The following is a 24002-nucleotide window of genomic DNA, read 5'->3' as shown; positions in this document are numbered from 1 at the left end:
CAGGAAATACTGAGATAGTTAACTAAAAATGTATTAAACAGCATTAGTACTGTGGTCAGTTACAAGATCAATTATCCAATTCTGTAGCTTTTCAATGAACATTTAGAAAATATGATGTAAGAGACTCTCATTTCAACAGCAGCCTAAAACATAAAATATGCTTCTGATTAAACTTAAAAAATGTATAGACAGATACAAATAAAACTGCAAAACCTGAATAAAGGACAGAAATAAACAGAACACATGGACAAAAACTTAAGAAAAAATAAAGGAAGTGAGGAAGGGAGGGAGGAAACCTTTGGAGGTGATTAGATAAGTTTATGGCCTTGATTGGGGTGATAGTTTCACAGTGTGCATCTATCTTCAAATCACCAAGTTGTGTACATTCTGTATATACAGCTTTTTATATGTCAATCTTACCTCAATAAAGTGTTTTTTCTAAAAGAAAATAATCTGTGTCTTTTTGAAGACATAGAACACTGTTGGAATATCCTGACTCTGCCCTCCCAGCTCCTTGTCTGTCGCCAGTATGAGAGCTATGGTTTATGCAGCCAGAGTTTGTTCCAAATCACCTCCACTTTCCCTCCCTCTTTTTCTTTTCTCCTCTCTCCAGTTCTTCAGTCCCCTCATTTTCCCCTCCCCCCCGCGTCCTTTTCAGTTTTCCCTCTTTAGTTTTTCTTTCTTAATGATACTCCTGACCTACAGAGGTGATGGTTCAACCCTCAGCTTTTAGCCCAGCCCTGTTTTCAGGCCTGGATTCTCTCCTCAGTCCTCCATTTGATTAGAGTTATGCTCACCCAATGTTAAATATTTCTGAAATTTAAATTTCTTCTACAACCCCTCAGAGTTATCTGTCCAAAACCCCAAACTACTCATGTCACTTCTTTGCTCAAAATTCTAGGAGTTCACTTTGATTTTAGAGTAAAATTCAAAGGGGGCCTGGGTGGCTCAGTCAGTTAAGCATCTGACTTTGGCTCAGGTCATGATCTCACAGTTCGTGATTCGGAGCCCTGCTTCAGGTGAGCCCTGCTTGTCTCGCTCTCTCTCTCTCTCTCTTTCTCTCTCTTCCTCTGCCCCTTGTGGGATTCTCTCTTTCTCTCCCACTCTGTTTGCCCCTCACTCCCTTGTGCCCTGTCTCTCTGTCTCTCAAACAAAAAATAAACAAAATAAAGAATCAAATTAAAACTCCTTAGGCTGAGATAATGTTGTTCAAATTCTTCCAGTGCTTATTTCTCTGGCCTCTTCTAACTACTCCATGGGAGGCATTTCAAGACAAGCAAGACGGGTTTAGTTTCTAAAATTTGCTGTGCTTTCTGTCACTGCCAGATCTTTAAGCACATACTATTTCTTCTGTCTAGAATACTGCAACTTACTTGCTTTTTAATCTGCCTCCTTCTGTTTATCCTTAATACTGTGCTCGGAATTCACACCCCCTGGAAATCTTTCTGGTCCTCACCAGTGACTTTGAGCTCTAGATCAATTCTTTGATTCTTTCCTGCCCTGACTTCTAGCCCTATACTGTAATTATCTGTTTAACTGACTGTCTTAATCTTGTGCAGTGAATTTAGGGGAGGTAGTTTATGCTATCACTGCAGGGCAAGCCACAATCTCTCGTACATGTTAAGTACTCAGTATGTGTTAGCTGTAGTGGTAAATAAATGAAGGGCAACAAAGAAAGCATATTATAAATCCCACAGTGAAAAAAATGTATCCCTTTGGCATTGATAAGGAAAAATCAATTTTTAGGTCCAACGTGGAGAGGTTGAGCAATGAAGATGGGGATTTAAGATGTGAATTCTTGAAAGGCTGTAGGCCTTGTTTTGAATCATATGATGATTTCACTGGATCAAAGAGTGGTTTGGCAAGCAGTTGTTAAGGAACACTGAAACAGTGCCAACATTTCTGAGCTGATCTACTCCAGAGTGAATAAATTTTAAGGAACTGTAATTATCATGTGCATTAGCCACCTTTATAATTGGAAAGGGAAAATAGCGTTGAGATCGTGCCGTAAATGACAACATTTATGTGCTTAAGGGTTGTCTTTAAAGGCTCAATCTTATGAAGATTTCATCTGGAGGGACGCAAGCCTTTCAAGTGCTTCAGCCTCGGACTTGTATGGTATTTGGAGACAGTCACCCTAGGGCGTGGCTGTGCACAGTTGTATTTTGTTTTGCTCAACTTCTGAGACTAGCAAGATTCCCAGGACTACCAAGTATGGCAACAAAACCAGCAGAACATTTCGATGGTCACTAAACAGCTTGCAATGTCCTGGCAGGAGCGGACTTTCCCCAGTCTGTTTTAACTTCTTCTTTGGCTGTTTGTCAAAAGAGCCTTGTCTCCCCGACCACCGTCAGGCCAACAGCCCCAACTGCTATATAAACAGGCTGGAGAGTTAGGCCTGAAGGCAATCTAAACTGTTAGTTGACATAATAAAATTCTAAGCCATAAGACGTTTTAAGGATCCTCTCTGTCTTTCCTTGTTGAAAGCAATTTTAATCAATGCTTCTTAATCAGAGAATAATGGTTAAATTGTTTCCATGAGATTTTTAATTGACTTAATCTTTTGCCAACCTTAAACGAAGCTAAAGCCTTCAATAAAGATTGCAAAAGTACCAATTAAAGGTAAAAGCAATGGCAAACAAAAAAAAAATTAATGATCATAATGCAGACATGGATTTTCCATAAAGAAATTATTTTTTTCTCTTCAAAATAAACTATTAAATCTTTTCTCTTCATATTATGTGTTCCAAGCCATGCTTGATGTCAGTATGAAATCAAAGTGATATAATAAATCCTTAAAGTAGCAAAGGCATGGTTTATTTTTGTTGGAATTATATTTTAAGAGAGCAAATGGATGTCAGAAAATTCCACATGCAACTATGTCGAGATAAAGGAACACTATTTTAAGTGGGGATTGTTTCATTAATCAATGTAAAAAAAACTATCTTCTTATGGATAAAAAGTCTCAAAAATTGACATGCAACTTTAAAATATCAAGATAGATAAAATAACTTGGTATTTTGGAAATTGCAAATGTTTATGAAGATGGTATGAATTCTGGTGTAGAAGCTTAGATATAAAAATATATATATTGTGATATATATGTATGTATATACATATGCATATGTATATAATGCATACATACATATATGCATTTCTTTATATTTTTAAATCAATTTAATTTAAAAACATGGCCCTCATTTCCCTTTCGCTCCTTCCCTTACCCCTCATCAAGAGGTTTGCAGAGTTTTCTCCATAAGGCTAAGGCACTGGGGAGGTTCCTCTAGGCACTGGTGGTCATCAGCATTCATTCCCTACTGGATACCCATTTCTAGGCTACATGTTCCCTTCAGGTTCAGAGGCTATGGAATTACATTTTTGGGGGGGGGAAGATGGCGGCATAGGAGGATGCTGGGCTCACTGCGTCCTGCTGATCACTTAGATTCCACCCACATCTGCCTAAATAACCCAGAAAACTGCCAGAAGACTAGCCGAACAGACTCTCTGGAGCCAAGTGTAGACGAGAGGCCCACGGAAGAGGGTAGGAAGGGCGGAGAGGCAGTGGGTGCTACACGGACTGGTGGGAGGGAGCCAGGGTGGTGGACGGGCAGCCCGCCCAGCAAGGCAGAGCCCCCGAGTCTGACTTGCAAAAGTGGAGAGGCCGGACTGCATGAGGTCTGACAGCCAGTGGGACTTAACATCTGGAATGTTATAAGCCAACAGCTCTGCTCAGAGAGCGGGAGGGCGAGAGGACAATGGGAAGGAGAAGTGTTGAGCCCCGGAAGACAGAGCCCAGCTCAGTGGGGAACAAAGGCGCTGGGCAGTGCCATCTCCCTCTCCCATCCCCAGCTGAAATCCCAAAGGGAACCAGTTCCCCACACGGAACTTGCTTGCACCGCTCAAACACCCAACACTGTGCTTCTGTGGATCCATCCCTCCGAAGGGTCTGCCTGCCTCCCTCCTGGTGCTGCAGGACCCCTCCCACAGGGGACCACCCATGGCAAAGGGAGCTAAGCCTGCCCCTCCTGCCCCTGTGCACCTTGCTGATCCACCCCGGCTAATATGCCAGCTCCCATCAAAGCAGCACCACAAGCCTGGAAGTGTGCAAGTAGCCCAGACAGAGGCCGCACCACTCCACATTGAGTCCTGCCCCTTGGAGAGGGTAAGATAAGGTACACACCAGTCTGCCTGTGGCCCCAGTGGTGGGCTGAGGGCAGACATCAGATCTGACTGCGGCCCCGCCCATCAACACAAGTTACTCCAGACAGCACAAGGGAGTGCTCTACAGTTTGGAGCCACCACAGGGACTACCCAAAATGACAAAACGGAAGAATTTTCCTCAAAAGAAACTCTAGGAAGTAGAGACAGCTAACAAATTGATCAAAAACGTTTTAAGCAATATAACGGAACATGAATTTAGAATAATAGTCATAAAACGAATCGCTGGACTTGAAAAAAGTACAGAGGACAGCTGAGAATCTATTGCTACAGAGATCAAGGGACTAAGAAATAGGAAGAGCTAAAAAATGCTATAAATGAGGTACAAAATAAAATGGAGGCAACCACAGCTTGGATTGAAGAGGCAGAGGAGAGAATAGGTGAATTAGAAGATAAAATTATGGAAAAAGTGGAAGCTGAGAAAAAGAGAGATAAAAAAAATCCAGGAGTTTGAGGGGAGAATTAGAGAACTAGGTGATGCAATGAAACGGAACAATATCCGTATAATAGGAATTCCAGAAGAGGAAGAGAGAGAGAAAGGGGCTGAAGGTGTACTTGAACAAATCATAGCTGAGAACTTCCCTGATCTGGGGAAGGAAAAAGGCATTGAAATCCAAGAGGCACAGCTAACTCCCTTCAGACATAACTTGAATCGATCTTATGCATGATATATCATAGTGAAACTGGCAAAATACAAGGATAAAGAGAATATTCTGAAAGCAGCTAGGGAAAAATATGCTCTAACATATAAAGGGAGACCAATAATACTAGTGGCAGACCTATCTACTGAAACTTGGCAGGCCAGAAAGGAATGGCAGGAAATCTTCAATGTGATGAACAGAAAAAATATGCAGCTGAGAATCCTTTATCCAGCAAGTCTGTCATTCAGAATAGAAGAAGAGATAAAGGTCTTCCCAAACAGAAACTGAAGGAATTCATCACCACTAAACCAGCCCTACAGGAGATCCTAAGGGGGATTCTGTGAGTGAAATGTTGCAAGGACCATGAAGTACCAGAGACATCACTACAAGCATGAAACCTACAGACATCACAATGACTCTAAACCCATATCTTTCTATAATAACACTGAATGCAAATGGACTAAATGCTCCAACCAAAAGGCATAGGGTATCAAAATGGATAAAAAACAAGACCCATACATGTGCTGTCTACAAGACACTCATTTTAGACCTGAGAACACCTTCAGATTGAAAGTGAGGGGATGGAGAACCATCTATCATCTACTGGAACTCACAAGAAAGCTGGAGTAGCCCTACTCATATCAGACAAACTAGACTTTAAATTAAAGGTTGTAGGGGCGCTGGGTGGCTCATTCAGTTGAGTGTCCAACTGCAGCTCAGGGCATGATCTCACACTCTGTGAGTTTGAGCCCCACGTCAGGCCCTGTGCTGACAGCTCAGAGCCTGGAGCCTGCTTCGGATTCTGTGTCTCCCTCTCTCTCTGACCCTCCCCTGTTCATGTTCTGTCTCTCTCTGTTTCAAAAATAAATAGACATTAAAATTTTTTTAAAATAAATAAATAAATAAGTTAATTAATTAAAGGTTGTAACAAGAGATGAAGAAGGGCATTATATAATAATTACAGGGTCTATCCATCAGGAAGAGCTAACAATTATAAATGTCTATGCGCCAAATACGGGAGCCCCCAAATATATAAAACAATTAATCACAAACATAAGCAACATTATTGATAAGAATGTGGTAATTGCAGGGGACTTTAACACTCCACTTACAACAATGGATAGATCATCTAAACACAGGATCAATAAAGAAACAAGGGCCCTGAATGAAACATTGGATCAGATGGAGTTGACAGATATATTTAGAACTCTGTATCCCAAAGCAACAGAATATACTTTCTTCTCGAGTGCACATGGAACTTTCTCCAAGATAGATCACATACTGGGTCACAAAGCAGCCCTTTATATAAGTATAAAAGAATTGAGATCATACCATGCATACTTTCAGACCACAATGCTGTGAAGCTTGAAATCAACCACAGGAAAAAGTCTGGAAAACCTCCAAAAGCATGGAGGTTAAAGAACACCCTACTAAAGAATGAATGGGTCAACCAGGCAATTAGAGAAGAAATTGAGAAATATATGGAAACAAATGAAAATGAAAATACAACAATCCAAACGCTTTGGGATGCAGCAAAGGCAGTCCTGAGAGGAAAATACATTGCAATCCAGGCCTATCTCAAGAAACAAGAAAAATCCCAAATACAAAATCTAACAGCACACCTAAAGGAAATAAACAAAACAGCAAAGACACCCCAAATCCAGCAGAAGAAGAGAAATAATAAAGATCAGAGCAGAAATAAACAATATAGAATCTAAAAAAACTATAGAGCAGATCAATGAAACCAAGAGTTGGTTTTTTGAAAAAATAAACAAAATTGGTAAACCTCTAGCCAGGCCTCAAAAAGAAAAGGGAGATGACCCAAATAGATAAAATCATGAATGAAAATGGAATTATTACAACCAATCCCTCAGAAATACAAGCAATTATCAGGGAGTACTATGAAAAATTATATGCCAACAAACTGGACAACCTGGAAGAAATGGACAAATCCTAAGCACCCACACACTTCCAAAACTGAAACAGGAGGAAATAAAAAAACTTGAACAGACCCATAAGCAGCAAAGAAATTGAATCAGTTATCAAAAATCTCCCAACAAATAAGAGTCCAGGACCAGATGGCTTCCCAGGGGAATTCTACCCGGCATTTAAAGCAGAGATAATACCTATCCTTCTCAAGCTGTTCCAAAAAATAGAAAGGGAAGGAAAACTTCCAGACTCATTCTATGAAGCCAGCATTACTTTGATTCCTAAACCAGACAGAGACCCAGCAAAAAAAGAGAACTACAGGCTATATCCCTGATGAATATGGATGCAAAAATTCTCACTAAGATACTAGCAAATCGAACTCAACAGCATATAAAAAGAATTATTGACCATGATCAAGTGGGATTCATTCCTGGGCTGCAGGGTTGGTTCAACATTTGCAAATCAATCAATGTGATACATGACGTTAATAAAAGAAAAGAACAGAACCATATGATCCGTCAATCGATGCAGAAAAAGCATTTGACAAAATTCAGCATCCTTTCTTAATAAAAACCCTTGAGAAAGTCGGGATAGAAGGAACACACTTAAACATCATAAAAGCCATTTATGAAAAGCCCACAGCTAACATCATCCTCAACGGGGAAAAACTGAGAGCTTTTTCCCTGAGATCAGGAACACGACAGGGATGTCCTCTCTCACCCCTGTTGTTTAACATAGTGTTGGAAGTTCTAACATCAGCAATCAGACAACAAAAGGAAATCAAAGGCATCAAAATTGGCAAAGATGAAGTCAAGCTATCACTTTTTGCAGAAGACATGATATTATATATGGAAAACCCTATAGACTCCACCAAAAGTCTGCTAGAACTGATACATGAATTCAGCAGAGTCACAGGATACAAAATCAATGTACAGAAATCAGTTGCATTCTTATACACTAATAATGAAGCAACAGAAAGACAAATAAAGAAACTGATCCCATTCACAATTGCACCAAGAAGCATAAAATACCTAGGATTAAACCTAACCAAAGATGTAAAAGACCTGTATGCTGAAAACTATAGAAAGCTTATGAAGGAAATTGAAGAAGTTATAAAGAAATGGAAAAACATTCTGTGCTCATGGATTCAAAGAATAAATATTGTTAAAATGTCAATACTACCCAAAGCTATCTACACATTCAATGCAATCCCAATCAAAATTGCACCAGCATTCTTCTTGAAGCTAGAACAAGCAATCCTAAAATTCGTATGGAACCACAAAAGGCCCCGAATAGCCAAAGTAATTTTGAAGAAGACGACCAAAGCAGGAGGCATCACAATCCCAGACTTTAGCCTCTATTACAGAGGCTCTGGAATTACATATCCTACTGGAACTTTAATGAAGGTGGTTATCGTGCCTTTCTGAATATTAGCCACCTGTCTGGGACACTGTCAGGGAGTAGGGCTTGACCTCTTTCATGAAGCACATATACCCAACCCCAGTCCTTCCCTCCCAATTTTACCTCCTCCTCAACTTCCTGGATGAAGGCAAAGGAAAAAAATGGACGCTAAGTGATTGTCTAGAACAAATATCCTGCCACATATATAAAGGAGATCATCTAAAAACAACCTAAATATTTTATCAGAAGAGAATTAATGGATAGTTTATATAAGATCCATGTAGCCCATCCAATGCTAAGGTTGAAAAGAATGAGGCAAACCTGTATGTTCTGATACAGGAAAATGTCCAAGATAGGTCATTAAATACTCAATGTAATTTGAGAAATCCTATGTATAGCATGTTCCTGTCTTTATGACAAAAGTTAAAAATATATATGTGTATGTATATGCATATCATATTTAAATTAGCTTATAAATGCAGAAAATGTTGGAAAACATCACAAGACACTCCTAACTAATTATTTCTGGGTAGTGGGGTTGGAGGAGAAATGGAAAGAGGTGACTTTATCCTACTTAATTAACTATTGACACAGTTTATAACATGCATGTATCCTTTTCATAATTTTATAATCCTATTTCTTAAAAAGGTAGAAATCTGACGATGCAACTCTTTTCCATAATACAATAAGCTTAAATATTATGAAGTAACCAGCTTAATTTTCTTGTTAATCGTATGAGAGCATTAAGAAGGACACTTGTTTAGAAAATTTAAAAATATAAAGCAGTATTCTCTTTCAAGGTTCATAAATAAAATATTCTGTGCTGAAAATCTGCATATATCCTTTTCTCTATTTTAATAATTATATTTTAAATAATTTTACTGATCTTAAATACATTGTGCTGTGTATTAGGATTGGAAATGTAAATCACCTGATTTTACTGAGATTAAAATAAATGTCTTTGTCATATGAGGACTTTAAGATACAAAACAGATGAACATAAGGGAAAGGAAGCAAAAATAATATAAAAACAGGGAGGGGGACAAAAACATAAGAGACTCTTAAATATGGAGAAGAAACAGAGGGTTACTGGAGGGGTTGTGGGAGGAGGATGGGCTAAATGGGTAAGGGGAACTGAGGAATCTACTCCTGAAATCATTGTTGCACTATATGCTAACTTGGATGTAAATTAAAAAAAATAAATTAAATAAATATAAAAAAGTAAAAAAGAAATATCTTTATATTATTCTAAATTGTAATACCTAATCCTCAGAGACCCATCTCCCAAATATTCTTCCTTTTCCCCCAATTGTCCTTTCCTTTGTATTTCACCATTTGTTAATTTAGTCTATATTTTCAATAAAGGCTTCCAAGAACAGAATTTTGAATAATGAAAAGAACATTTGCAGGAATGAAAGGCATAAAGGCATTAAATTGAATGGTGAGCATGAAAAACTACTATAGAAACATAAATCTAAGGAATGGAAAGAAAGGAGGATAGCTGGCTCATGAAGATGTTTGTTCTGCAAGTAAAAGGATCTAACTGACTTTTTTTCTAGAGAGAAAGAGACAGAGAGAGAGAGAGAGAGCACGCAAGCAGGGGAGGGGCCCAGAGAGAGGGAGAGAGAGAATCCCAAGCAGGCTCTGTGCTGTGTGCTGTAAGCATGGAGATGATGACCTGAGCTCACATCAAGAATCAGACGCTTAACCCATTGAGCCACCCAGGAGCGCCTCGACTAACATTTTTAAATGAGATGCTCTGATATCCTTTTTTAAAAGATCCTGCTGTTGAACACCTGGGTGGCTTAGTTGGTTAGGCGACCAACTTTGGCTCAGGTCATGGTCTCACAGTTCATGAGTTCAAGCCCCAGGTCAGACTCTGTGCTGGCAGCTCAGAGCCTGGAGCCTACTTCAGATTCTGTGTCTCCCCTCTCTCTACCCCTCCCATGCTCACGCTCTGTGTCTCTCTGTCTCTCAATAATAAATAAACATTAAAAAAATTTTTAATAAATAAATAAAAGATCCTGCTGTATCTTATCCTGGAGAGTGCATTTTGAGGTGATGAGCCTGTAAGATGAGAGATCAGTTAAGTAGTTAATGACAGTAGCCCAGGCAAATAATGATGAAAACTTGAACTAAGCCAGTTGCTATCTGGGTAATAAAAAAAGAAGGGATGTTGAGAGATGTTTATTATTTATGGTTTTGCAAAAAACACAGGGCATAAGTTTTATAAGCTTATAGTTTATACTACTTGAGAATTCCTGAAAGTAGGGAATTAGGTTTAAAAAATCTAGGGGCAGGATTACACGACAGTAGGTATGTAAATGAAAGTGTTTGTGTTAGTTGACAAAAGGTTTCTAAACCAAGTTCTAGGGTTCTACTCTAAGAAAGCATCCGACTAAATTTGCTGCCCGTCGCTGGATAGATTTCTTGAACTTTGATTCTAGCTGTCTCTTAGACAATTTCTCTTGGATTTCCACCAGCACCGTAACCACATCCTAATGCAGTCTAAACTCTTTATTAAACTTTAAACTCTTCCAGCCTGGTTCCCCTGACCCCACCATTTCCCTAGTCACCCAGCTTTACAACTTTATTTTCACCTTTGCCTTCATTTCCAATCAACTGCCAACCTATTCTCAGTGTCTCTGATCTTTGTCCTAGCCTTCCCTCTCTCTTTCAAGTTCAGGATTTTTTTTTTTTTTTCACCTGAGTTCTCGAAATAATGTGCCTCCTTCCTATGTTGCAGTGTAACTCTGCCTAACCCATATCACACATTGCATCTAGAATCAGTGTTCTGAAACCGTGTGCTCTTGACCTTCCCCTGCTTATAATCTGTCAGGGCGAGTGAACATTTCATTTAATGAGATTGCTTTGGAAAACTTTGTTATTATCTACTAAAGTTGAATATACAAATTCTCTATTTCATCCACTTCACAACTAGATTTATATTTAACGAAAATATATATCTATAGATGCATCAAAAGACAGGCACTAGAATGTTTTTAACAACTTTATTCATAATAGCCACAAGCTAGAACCAATCCAGTCTAGACTGGATAAATGAATTGTGGATGTCAATGCAATTCAATAGTATACAACAATGAAAAAAGTCATTCTTATATCAAATTCTAAAACAGGCAAAATTAATAACTGGTGTCAGAAATCAGAATAGTAATTTTATTTTAGGGAGGAGGAAGAAAGTGGTTACTAGGAAAGGGGACAGGAGAGAAACTTTGGGGTACTGGAAATTTTCTATCACTTTACCTGTATGTAAGTTACATGGTGTTTTTACTTTGTGAAAATAAAAGACAAACACATATATTCACATTCACATCCTTCAGTGACTCTTCACTGTTTACCAAATTATCTCCAAACTTTTAAACCTGCAAAGCAGGACTAGAGTTAATGATCTGCTCCAATCTGCCTTTCCAATCAATGTAGACACAATTGTTTTCCATGTTCCCTAGCACATATCCTTCATTCCAGCTACATAGTAGCTGTGGGACCCCTACACCGCACCTCCCATCTACACAGAACTTGGAAGCAAATTACTTCATTAAAACATACCAGAATTGAAATTAGGAAGTTTCTTCAGCAACTTTATTTCCCAGAAAAGCTGTAGTAGTATTGGGCCAGATTCTCTGCTACATTCTTTTTGTCCTCCAGTTTTCTGACATACCAGGGAACTACAGATTGTTAGGCCTCTACTACTGGTGAGGTAAGGTCCTAATAGGTTTAGGCTTGGCCAGGAGACCCATTGGTGCTTGAATAAGAGATTCCTCAGGAAAGAGTGAAACGAGACTGCATGCTGCCGGGGCTAGGAGCCTGACTTGGCTGTGGAATGCTCCTGAGGTTGGTGGACAACAATCAAAACCACAATGATCAAAGTATTTTGCCAAAATCTGGGTCAACATTGATAGCTATGAGAATCAGATATGGCTGCCAAAATTTCTAGTGAGCAATGGTATCACCGTAGGTGGTAATTTTTGTGTCCCTCTCTGTGGAACAAAGCATTAATCAGTCACTGGAAGACACCAAGAATATCCAGGCCCTAGGGAGAAATAAATACAGGAAAAATAAATGGGTTCAGGTTTTGGCCAACTGAGCTGAGCTTTAGGGCAGGGCTTCCATCTGACTGTACAAACTGGAAGAGTCTGGAGCAGAGTCCTAGTTAAACAGATGAGGTAACTGCGATGGAGACTATGGGGACAGGGCATGTGCACAGTCTACTGTCATGCATCTCACACCTTAGCGCGCAGAACAAGGACTGGGAGAGTTGTTAGGACACAGGTTCCTGGATTCTACCCCAGGGGGTTCTGAGGACCTTTTTTAAAGCTTAATTATTTTTGAGAGAGAGAGCGAGCGTGAGTGGGGAGGGGCAGAGAGAGATGGAGACACAGAATCTGAAGCAGGCTCCAGGCTGAGCTGTCAGCACAGAGCCGGATGTGGGGCTCAAATCCATGGACTACGAGATCACGACCTGAACCGAAGTCGGCCAGTTAACCAACTGAGCTACCAGGTGCCCCTAAAATACGGTTTTAGAAGAACTATCAGGGTTGTGTGGAACAAAACGAATTCTAGCTCCCATTTCTGGGGACAGAATATTTAATATGCTACCAACCATGCTCACACTGAGTTCAGGGACTTGTGTGAGCTGAATGTACGGTGAAGAGATCAGTTCTTACTGTGCAAGGTAGCAAACGCCAGTGAAAAGGACAACTTACTAGTCTCCCTAATTTTTACAACCATATGGAAGCCCTCTTCTTACTGTCTTGACATGTTCCCTAGAGTTTGCATATAAGGTTTTCCTTAATAGCAGCTTGCTGGCATTTTTAGGAAGTTTCCTGGAGAATTTGCCTAGGCTGGTGGTTTATAACCCAGGACCGTTTTGCACATCGGGGACATTTGACAATGTCTGAAGAAGATATTTTTGTTGTTCACAGCTGGGTGAGGGAGGTACAAGTGGCATCTGGCGGAGAAAGCCCAGGGTTGCCGCTAAACCCCCTACAATACACAGGACAGGTCCCATAACAATGATCTGGCCCAGAATGTCGCTAGTGCCAAGATTGAGAACTATATCTAGAGATGTATCCACTGGATTTTGAATTTCTACTTGGGTCTTGTGTCAGGCTACACAGCGCCTTATAAACAGCACTATGTAAATTAATATTATCTGTGTTGGGGATGCTTATAACAACAACAAAAACACATTTATTCTACAAATAAAACCAAAAAACATTTAAACAAAATAAAAGTAAAGAGACAACTAATAACGGTGGTGAGGGAGGAGGAAAATCCTAGAGAAGGATCAAGTTAAGGGGAATTCCTTTAGTGGAATTCTAAACAGGAGCTTTAGGGAAAAGGCAAGAGGGTGAGCGCTGTGCCTCATTCAGCTTTGCAGACCCTGAACTGCAGCGTCTTTGACAAATACTGGACTTGACACATATTGACATGAAATGAATGAAAGATGTTAATCCATCCTCTTTTAAGGATTTTTATGCATGAAGATTCTATAGTAGTTTTCTTTCTCTTCTAAACTAACAGTGGTCAATGCCATAAGTTCTATTATTAATTGGAACACTCTGAACATAGTTTAAGTCCATAGAGAACGAGATATAGCTCATTATTGCACTCAGTAAACATATTTTGTTTATATTTATTCTGGTTCTTCCCCTGTCAGAGATAAAAAACAATTGGTCAGTCTAATTATTTTTAACGAAAGAACATTTACACATTCTTTAGTGTTTAATCAAACTAAACAATCTCTTTCCTTTTAACTTTTGTTCTCCATCTTAAATTGAATAATTGTGTTTGTTGGAGACTTCCCTAATCTTTGAAAAATCATTTTTAAATTCAAAGACTCTAATGAGAAACAGGACTTTTAAACTCATATTCAATGACAATTTTTTCCATTTCTTCTGGGCCTGGTTTTGTGCTAGACACTTTCATTTTTTTTTTTTTTTTTTTTATTTCTTATTGAGAGAGGTAAGTTTGGTGATGTTTTACACATGAAGCAACTAACTTAGTTTCAGGAAATATAACCAGTTCATACAGATTACAAATGCCAGAAATAAGATTCAAATTCAGATTTTCTGATTCCAGTGCTAGGAGTCACATGATCAACAATACTATTAGAGCATTTAAATTCCAGCTTTTGCACATCAGAGTAATAGTGGTAATTCTATACCATTATTTGATTATTAATAATAGAACAACATCGATGACTCAACGGAGGACCAGAAAATAGATTTCAAAGCCTAAAAACAGAAGTTGCCCAACCACCATATTGAATGGTGCCACATCTAATGCTTTCAAGGTTCTAGCATTATTCACAAAATTAATAGCTTAATTACTGTATCTTCATTTTCAAACAGATAATATTGTCTTAATTATCTATGGGTGTGTAACAAATTACCCCAAACCTTAGTTAGAACAACATTTACTATCTCATAGCTGCTGAGATGGCTCTGGCTTAAAGTCTTTCATAAGGCCACAAGGTATAAGCTGGGGCTGCAGGCCTCACGTGAAAGATGGGCCATGAGATTTGCTTTCAAACTTATCCATGTGGTTGTTGATAGAATTCAGGTCCTCATGGTTTGTTTAGTGGAAGGCTCCCCTTCCTTGTTGGCAAGAGACATCCATTCCTTGCCACTTGGGCCAACTCTCCATAGGAAAACTTATAACATGGCAGCTGGTTTCTAGCAAAGCAAGTGGAGGGAGCTACAGCAGGTAAGGAAGACAGAAGTCACAGTCTTTTGGTATAACCTAAGCATAAAATTCACATCTCATCACAATATTATATTCATTAGAAGTTAGTCTCTAGGTCCAATGTACACTGAAGAGAAGCAGATTGCCTCAGGGGTGTGAATATCATGAGTTGAAGGTTATTAGGGGCCATCTTTCTGATTGCCTACCATAAATATTAACCAATTTTTGAATGTGTGAAAGGCCAGTTTTTCTATATTTCTTAAATAATTTATCCACTTGTTGAACATTATTCGTAAGATAAAAATCATTCTTGTATCACAAGGCTTCCAAAGCCATCAGACAATTGGCCACTCTGATACAATGGATGGGATGCTGACTCCAGACTTGAGGAGGTAGAGGGCAAGGGACTTTCCTTACTCCTAATTCTATCTAAAGTGAGTCTTGGACGAAAGATATGTATTAGCCAATGAGGAAGGGAATGAGGAAAGTGATGGAGGGAGATTTTCCAAATAGAAAGAGAACCATGTGCATACGAAGTTTTGGAGATGAAAAAGAACATAGCTTGTTCAGGGGAATACTTTCTTAATCAATTATGTCAAACATTTATACCCATAATCTTAGAGTTTGTGGTTATTCTTTTTTTTTTTTTTTTAATTTTTTTTTCAACGTTTATTTATTTTTGGGACAGAGAGAGACAGAGCATGAACGGGGGAGGGGCAGAGAGAGAGGGAGACACGAAATCGGAAACAGGCTCCAGGCTCTGAGCCATCAGCCCAGAGCCCGACGCGGGGCTCGAACTCACGGACCACGAGATCGTGACCTGGCTGAAGTCGGATGCTTAACCGACTGCGCCACCCAGGCGCCCCAGAGTTTGTGGTTATTCTTAATGAAGTACTGTTAAACTTCTCAGAAGAACTGTTAAATAGCAAATTTGTGATTATTTCTATTTTATCAAAGTAGTTTTCTAATTTGATCTTGTATGATGTATTGGATCTAAGAACTCTAAATTTTTCCTGTCCACATGCACCAACCATATTGCCCTCATCCTGGCAATTTTGCTTCTGCCTGAGGTAATATCCTAAGTCTGAGTCTGCAGAATACCAGGTGCAAAACAGAGTTAACAATTATAAATAAATTTGGTCAATCTGATTAATCCACCGTAATAATTAAACTGCAAGGGGAGCCTGGGTGTCTCCTTTGGTTAAGCATCTGACTTCAGCTCAGGTCATGATCTCATGGTTTGTGAGTTTGAGCCCCACGTCGGGCTCTGTGCTGACAGTGTGAGCCTACTTTGTATTCTGTGTCTCCCTCTCTCTGTATCCCTCCCCCACTAGTGCTCTGTCTGCCTCTCTCTCTCTCTGTCTCAAAATGAATAAATAAACTTTAAAAAATCAGAAAAAAGGAATTAAACTGCAAATTAAAATATCTTATTTTACTGTGACACACAGACACACAACAGAGTAATGGTGAAGAGATGAGATTCTTTTGACCCCCTTGCTTCATTTAAGCATTGGGTCTACTGGTAAATGGTTAATAGTAACATCCTTCATGTACTTAATATCAAGTACTCTGATAAGCAGGATAAAAACTTCTTCAGTTAGTATTTTAAGAGGATGCCTAGTATATAATCTCCATGCGCATACAGTAAACTGATGTATTGTTTTTCAGGAAGGATGTTAGAATAAATGACTACATACAACCTTAGGATAGGGATCTGATTGTTATGAAGCAGACATACACATTAAATTGATTTTTTTTACTTTAGTTTTTATAATTTTGATTATGTAGAATTTTGAACATTTGAACCCTTAACCCATGACCAGTCTTGCCCCACCTACACCTCTAACTAACCTCCTCCCAAATTATTTTCGAAGTTTATTCCAGACATCCTATCATTTTGTCTAAGAATATTTCAGCATATACCTCTAACAGAGAAGTAGATGCTGATTCTAAACAAAACCATAATAATACTTTCCTTCTTGAAAAACTCAGTAATTTCTTAGTATTATTAAATAATTAGTCTTTATTCTTAATTTTACTTTCTTTTTATATTGAGAGAGAGAGATGGATAGATGATTTTGGCCTGCAGGAGATATTTGGAAAAGTCTGGAGACATTTTTGGTTATAATGGAGGGGGCGGGGATATAGTACTGGCATCTAGTGTGTAGAAGCCAGCCAGGTGTGCTGCTAAATACACAGAACAGCCCTCCATAATAAAGAATTATCTATTTCAAAGTGTCAATAGTGCCATTTGGAGAAACATAGATGGATAGATGGATAGATAGCTGAATAGATACATAGGTAGGTGGGCAGGTAGGTAGGTAGATAGATAGGAATAGCAGCTATAACAGACCCAAGTTTATAAAGGGGAGAGATACAAAATATCTATGCTATCAGGTCATGTCAGTAACCGCACAGAAGGCAAAAATAGATCTAAAATTGAAAAGATGATTCAGAGTGTGTAATGATTCCAATCAAAATATCCCATAAACCAGAGGAAATTTCGTGACTTTTTTTAAAAGAATGGAGAATGGTAAGTAATATTAATGGAACATCTGTTGCAGGTGTGGATAAAGAAGGTCAGGAAAGTATGTTTCTTATGTGTGCAGCAGAGTCAAAGGCAGCAATGAACAAAATGCTTAGTAAATACAGATAGAACATGTGTTGGGCAGCTAATGAAAAACCTAGAAAAAATTATTTTGAATTTGCTAAACAATGATCTGTCAGGAATGGCTTTTTTTTTTATGCTAAATGCTATGAATTTTCACAATTGTGACATATTTTTAAGATGAAAATTGTTAGTATTTCTTTACTGCAGAAAGAGCTATGCTCATTATTCTCCACACAGAACCCCTGGCAATAATTTACCTAGCGGAGCAGCAGTTCATGCAGATCAAAGCTGCATTATTTAAGTGTGTCCAGGGGGCAGATTTTAGCTCCATATGCCTTATACTTTAAAGGAAAAAAAAAATATATCGGTTTGCTTCTTGAGAAACAAAATATGTTTAATAGGTGCTTACTGCAAGTCTAGCAAAACTCACCCGAACTCCTTCCTATTATCTGGGAAGAACCCGCTCCCTACCCTAAATACTCTAAAATCTGGGGGGAGTGCGGAACAATTGTGGGAATGTAAATCTCTTCAAATGAACAGCAGTGTATTTTCATTTAAATTAAACCCGAATGTGAACTAGATTCAGGAAAGGAAATGGCAGAGAGGGAGATAGTCTGGAGTTGCTATAGAATGTGCCTGGCTGCTTTAGCTCCCAGACAACTGATGAAGCGCAACTCTGAAATTTCAGGCCATTTGTATACCAAGCTCCTCCTTTTCTGTAGTCTTCTCTTCTATTGGTAAAATTCTTTTGCAGGGTCATGTAGGGATCCCACCCCTTCTCTGTGTTTTCACTCTGAAGCTCTATACAACTTTACACCTGAATGAACGCCAAACCTCACTGGATATATAAAGGGAACCTTGAAGAGGAATTTCACAGTTACAGTGCAGAAGCAGAGGGAAAGGAATTAACCAGCTCTCCAGCCAAGCAAATCCTCTCCTCACCATGCTTCCTCCTGCCATTCATTTCTATCTCATTCCCTTTGCATGCATCCTAATGAAAAGCTGTTTGGCTTTTAAAAATGATGCCACAGAAATCCTTTATTCACATGTGGTTAAACCTGTTCCAGCACACCCCAGCAGCAACAGCACGATGAATCAAGCCAGAAATGGAGGCAGGCATTTCAGTAACACTGGACTGGATCGGAACAGTAAGTGTGTTTTACTTGCATGGATTTTGGTGTTTTTTTTTTTTCTCTTTTGGTAGCATTAGCTCACATTCCTATAGAATCGTTTCATTGCTAACTAACCTGAACCATGTATATTTTGCTAAACAATCTGGGAGTAATCTACTGCATGTGTAGATTGGCATTCTTCCCTATGAAGTTAATGTAACTAAAACAGTGATTTGATAATGCAGGCGAGGACTTGAGTTCTATCAAACATCCAAAAAAGAAAATGTTTCTAGGAATTAAACTGTTGCTTTTTTAAAAATCATGCAAAACGAGAGTTTTTAAAAAAGTGTTCTTCTACGTAGTGTACATTCGGGTTGTTTTCTGTGTATTTCAGGACATGTACAATTGTGGTAAAGTGCATAAACGTGACTAACCAAAGTATGTATAGGAAATCACAAGCTTTCCGGGAAAAAAAAATGGCTCGCAAGGATTTCTAAAATATGTCTAGTGAAATGGTTGAAAGTTTTGATGATGACCAATGTAAAAGAGAGATGTAACTAAAAATACTGGAGAATCCTATTTTTCCAACATAATTACTTATTAACCAGATCCAAATTGGGCTAATTGTATACTTCTGTGAAAGAGTGGGGAAACTTTTATAACTTTAGAGATTTAAAATAATAGCAATACAATAATATTTTGTACAGGGAGTATTTGTTTTCTTTTCTGTTTGCTGAATTGACACACTAATCAAACATTACTTAGAGGGATTCAAATTTCTCCTCCTAACTTTTGCTTCACTCCTTTCAAGAAAAGTTCACATGCTAACAAACAGGTTTTCATAGAGACACAGAAAAACAGTGCACAGGAAATCTTACACAAATCTTTTGCTCCACCTCAATTCCATTCAACTGCTAGAAGTAATTTTGACCTTTGAGAAGTCCAAGCAAATAGGGCTATTAATGTCTTTCTAAGAAAACCAAGGTGTTTTCACTTTCTTGGGGGATAGTTGCTCTTATGTACAAAGGCGGTATCTGATTATTATTAGATTACTGAGCAATGTGGTGGGTATTCATGGTCAATGAACTGTCACTGCAAAAATGCCAAATCGGTATACACTTGGGGAACAAAAAGCTAGGCAAGTCAAATTCATCTCCGGCTCTTTCCAGGTGCATTCCTAAGGCAGATGCAGGAAGGGAAGCTGGAATCAGAATGAGACAGGCAGAGCACACTGACCAGTCAGCTAGTTTACCCTTTCACTTTAATCCCACGCTCTATACGGATGTATGTGTGTCTACATAAATAGTTTTACAGCTACTGCATCCCTTTAGGCTATGTCTCCCACCTCAGAGCTACTGAGGCCGAGAGACAAAGTCCAACTCCTCATTCAGGATCTACCTCAAATTAGCCTTCAGGATTCCACTTCAAGGCAAGACTACTTCACCGGTCCTTAGCATTTTTATTTTTTAAATTTCAGCAGTCTATCCTTATAAACATTTTTTTTTTTTCTGGTTAACAAACTTTGATTTCTTTTCGAGATTGTTACGGGCAATTTTCCTCAAGTTTGGGTAACAAAGCAATGGAAAGGAACACTCAAACATTTCAAGATTAATTTTTGCTTTAATTGCATAAGGCATGTAACAAGAAACAGCTGATTAGAGAACATACTTAACAGATTCAAATAACTAAACAAAAAGTTTGCCATGACCAGCCTTCAGGAAACGAACACCATGGTTCCTTTCGCAGTTGTAAATCAGACATGTTAGGCATTTTTCTGCCATAAAATTCATGGAAATGTAGCCAAGTTGTTATGGCAACCATACGTTCCTGATTTAGGGGCTTTTATATTCTTCAAATTTTGAGTTGTAGTGACATTTTGCCTTTCAAACATTTTAATATTTGTTTTTAAAAGATAGCTTGGGAATTTAGGTTTAAAACATAGTTATTAAGGTTGATATGCAAAATGTCAGACTTTGTACACACATGTATGTATGATTCTCTGCAGCTGAATTTTATAATTGAAACAAAATATAGAGAGAGCATACACATTGTACACAATATTTAAATACTTTTCACATTTTCCCAGGAGATTTTTTTTTAAAACCTAATTAAAAGCACTTGCAGATATTAACTGATATGACCTGTGAGAAAAAGAACATTATAGTCTCTTAGCTCACTGAAGAAGGAATATTTACACAAGTGTAAGAACTGTTTAACCCTTACTGGGGAGTAAGACTAAAAAACAATGGGATTTTCAAACACTTCAGTGCCTAGTTCATTTTATTTCAAAAATGTACAGCCATGTGAACTGATCATTTTCACGGAAGTTATCTCTACACCCATCCAGGCAGATTTTTGCATTGTGAAAATGAAATAGATGTTCCCTTTCTATTTAACAACTTGCTATCATTTGGATACAGTTTTTGCCATTGCAGATGCCTTTGTTGTTGTTGTTTTTGAAGCGTTCATTTGCTTCTTCTCTTTCATGCACGCTCTTCCATTTCCTGTAGGTCGAGTTCAAGTGGGTTGCCGGGAGCTGCGTTCCACCAAATACATCTCCGATGGCCAGTGCACCAGCATCAGCCCCCTGAAAGAGCTGGTGTGTGCTGGTGAGTGCTTGCCCCTGCCGGTGCTGCCCAACTGGATAGGGGGAGGCTATGGAACCAAGTACTGGAGCAGGAGGAGCTCCCAGGAATGGAGGTGTGTCAATGACAAAACACGTACGCAGAGAATCCAGCTTCAGTGCCAAGATGGCAGCACGCGCACCTACAAAATCACAGTGGTCACCGCCTGCAAGTGCAAGAGGTACACTCGGCAGCACAATGAGTCCAGTCATAACTTTGAGAGCATGTCGCCTGCCAAGCCAGCCCAGCATCACAGAGAGCGGAAAAGAGCCAGCAAATCCAGCAAGCACAGCCTGAGTTAGAACTCAGACTCTCCACACCAGACTGGCTAGGAACCATCTGCTTTACAGATCTGATTGCTTGGAAGACTCAAGCCTGCCATTGCTATTTTCTTACTTGAAAATAGATGCTTTGTGCTTTGATCAAACCCACCAAGCTGTCCTAAGTATCAGGACCTTCTCTGGGAATAGCTTTTCTTTTTCAAGTTTTTCAAGATGTATGCATATCCTTGAGTGCAATTTGCATTTAAATTCCATGCAACCTGTAGTTTGAATTCCCCATGGTTCTCGAAAGACTGGTGATACTATATACATCACTGAATCATTACTTTTTAAAGCAGAAAAGGGCTTCTTGGTTATCTTCCACTCCCCAGCCCATCCCCCACCCCACACCATCCCCAGCAAAACCCTTTCATAATTAAAGAGTTAAAAAAAAAATTGTTGCCATGAATCTTCACAGTAACACTTCAGAAAGGTGCTTTTTTTTTTTTTTTGGTAATTTTCATGGGAAGTTTAGCAGCCATGAGTGATCTCCTTTGAAAGAGTGAAAGATATTGTGACATTTCACTTCAAAAATAAGCCCTGTAGCTTTTTACAGTCTCATAGTATGAAATTATACCCTGCATGCTGACCCTTGCTTACAATGGAATGCCAGAAATGCATGGCAGCAGCTAATAAGTAAAACTGATGAACTATTTATTTGTCAATGTTATTATTTAATGAGCTTTCACATGTGATTTTTTTTCAAACTGTTAATTTTTTATGTTTTGAAGCTTTTCCATGTACCTAAATATTTTCCTGTATGATTTGTGGTTGATCTAGAAATATGAGAATACATGTAGATATGTAAAATAAATATTTTAGTCTCCTTTTTACATATATGTTTTATCATGAACTTTATCAATAGTATGGATCCTTTTAAATCAATAAGATGCTTTGTAAAACTGAAATATGTAATACCTTTTTGTTTAATCTGTGCAATCTGAAGGTGATTTAACCTTCAATTCCATCAGTTTCTTTTAACGAAAATAAACACTGCTAAAAGTTGTTGTCCTTGCCTTTAACATGTATGAAAAAGGTGCACGTGTACCAAAATTAGAATTTATGTATCAGGATAATTGATTTCTTTGATAAGGCACATTCAAGTTTTGAAAAAAAAAGTTCTTCAGTAACAGAGGAGAGAAAGAAAGACAATCTTTTTTTTTTTTTTTTAACGTTTTATTTATTTTTGAGACAGAGACAGAGCATGAATGGGGGAGGGGCAGAGAGAGAGGGAGACACAGAATCGGAAGCAGGCTCCAGGCTCTGAGCCACCAGCTCAGAGCCCGACGCGGGGCTCGAACTCACGGACCGTGAGATCGTGACCTGAGCTGAAGTCGGACGCTTAACCGACTGCGCCACCCAGGCGCCCCAAGAAAGACAATCTTTTCAATAAAGGGATGATTTAAAAAGTTGGGTGACAATCCAGTTGTAGTGAGTTGTAATGAGAATATCATATGTATATACACCTGGGATGCCAAGTCTGCTGCCCATTATAATCACCTGGAGGAGATAATTTAAGACCCAATGTCCAGGCTGGCATCCAAATGACATCATCCTTTCCGGGGGTAGAACTCAGATATCAGCAGATTTTAAGGTTTTCCAGGTGATTCCAGCATGCAGCTAAGTTTGAGAAAGGACTTGTGAAAAAACTACTATCATCTGTTAGGGGAATTTTGAATACTACTGCGTGCCCCTCCCCCACCCCCAAACAACAAATAAAACCAAATAAAAACAACAAAGGAAACAAAAACTAATTTTTCAGTATTTTTGAGTCTGACATGTTGAAACATTAAGCAACCTAGCCCCAGTCTTGAACCAGACTGTATGGTTATATAACTGATGTGCCAGTTCAATCAAATGATTGAGCCCATCGCTCCGCATGAAAACCAAAGGGGCTTGGTTATGGGCTGATAAGATCTTCTGGGTTTTCCCTTTTGGATTTTGAACACAAAGGGGTCCTTGGTCCTCTTCTGTAGCAGGTTGTGCTTTTGTAATTGCGAATTTAAACGTCACATGCGTATCACACATGGCATTATAAATTAAATAAGGACATTTTGTCCCTTTCCTATGAGAAGTAAGAGAGTCTCAACCTATATGAAGACAGAAAACCTCTCTAGATTTTATAATAATGCTATTATACCATCAGATAATGTAACAATTCATAGTCCACTATTGATTTATCTTCCAGTCTTACTAACTAGATATTAAACTATTTCATATTATATCATATTAATACTTGAGACACTTATAGTAATTATATCACAGGTTGAATATACCAAAAATGTATTGTTTCATATGTCTATTTCAGTGGTTTAACATTGCTCAATATGGGATATTTCATATAACAGACATTGAAGACACTGTAGCCATTCCTCTGTCTCAACAAGAAGGCACTTTTAATAGCCTTAGAGTTAATCTTAAAAATTAGTGTGTTCCAA

General features: G+C 38.6%; 1 protein-coding gene across 4 annotated transcripts in view; it reads left to right on the top strand.

Moving 5' to 3' along the window:
• Positions 1–22569, top strand: part of SOSTDC1 (sclerostin domain containing 1) — a 69066-nt gene extending 46497 nt beyond the window's left edge. For 3 of the 4 annotated variants that reach the window (XM_045494992.1, XM_045494993.1, XM_045494991.1), the window contains exons 3-4: positions 18576–18656; positions 21131–22569. In XM_045494992.1, the coding sequence (XP_045350948.1) occupies positions 18576–18656; positions 21131–21546 (497 nt within the window). In that variant the 3' untranslated portion in view covers positions 21547–22569. Of the gene's footprint in view, positions 1–18268; positions 18657–21130 lie in introns of those variants that run through there. The other variant, XM_045494990.1, reaches the window with a different exon arrangement.
• The last annotated feature ends 1433 nt before the right edge of the window (positions 22570–24002 follow it).

Source organism: Leopardus geoffroyi, chromosome A2 (genome assembly GCF_018350155.1).
Source record: "Leopardus geoffroyi isolate Oge1 chromosome A2, O.geoffroyi_Oge1_pat1.0, whole genome shotgun sequence".
Classification (NCBI taxonomy): Eukaryota; Metazoa; Chordata; class Mammalia; order Carnivora; family Felidae; genus Leopardus; species Leopardus geoffroyi.
Note: the sequence above shows the minus strand (reverse complement) of the source record. Positions and strands in the feature narration are given on the sequence as shown.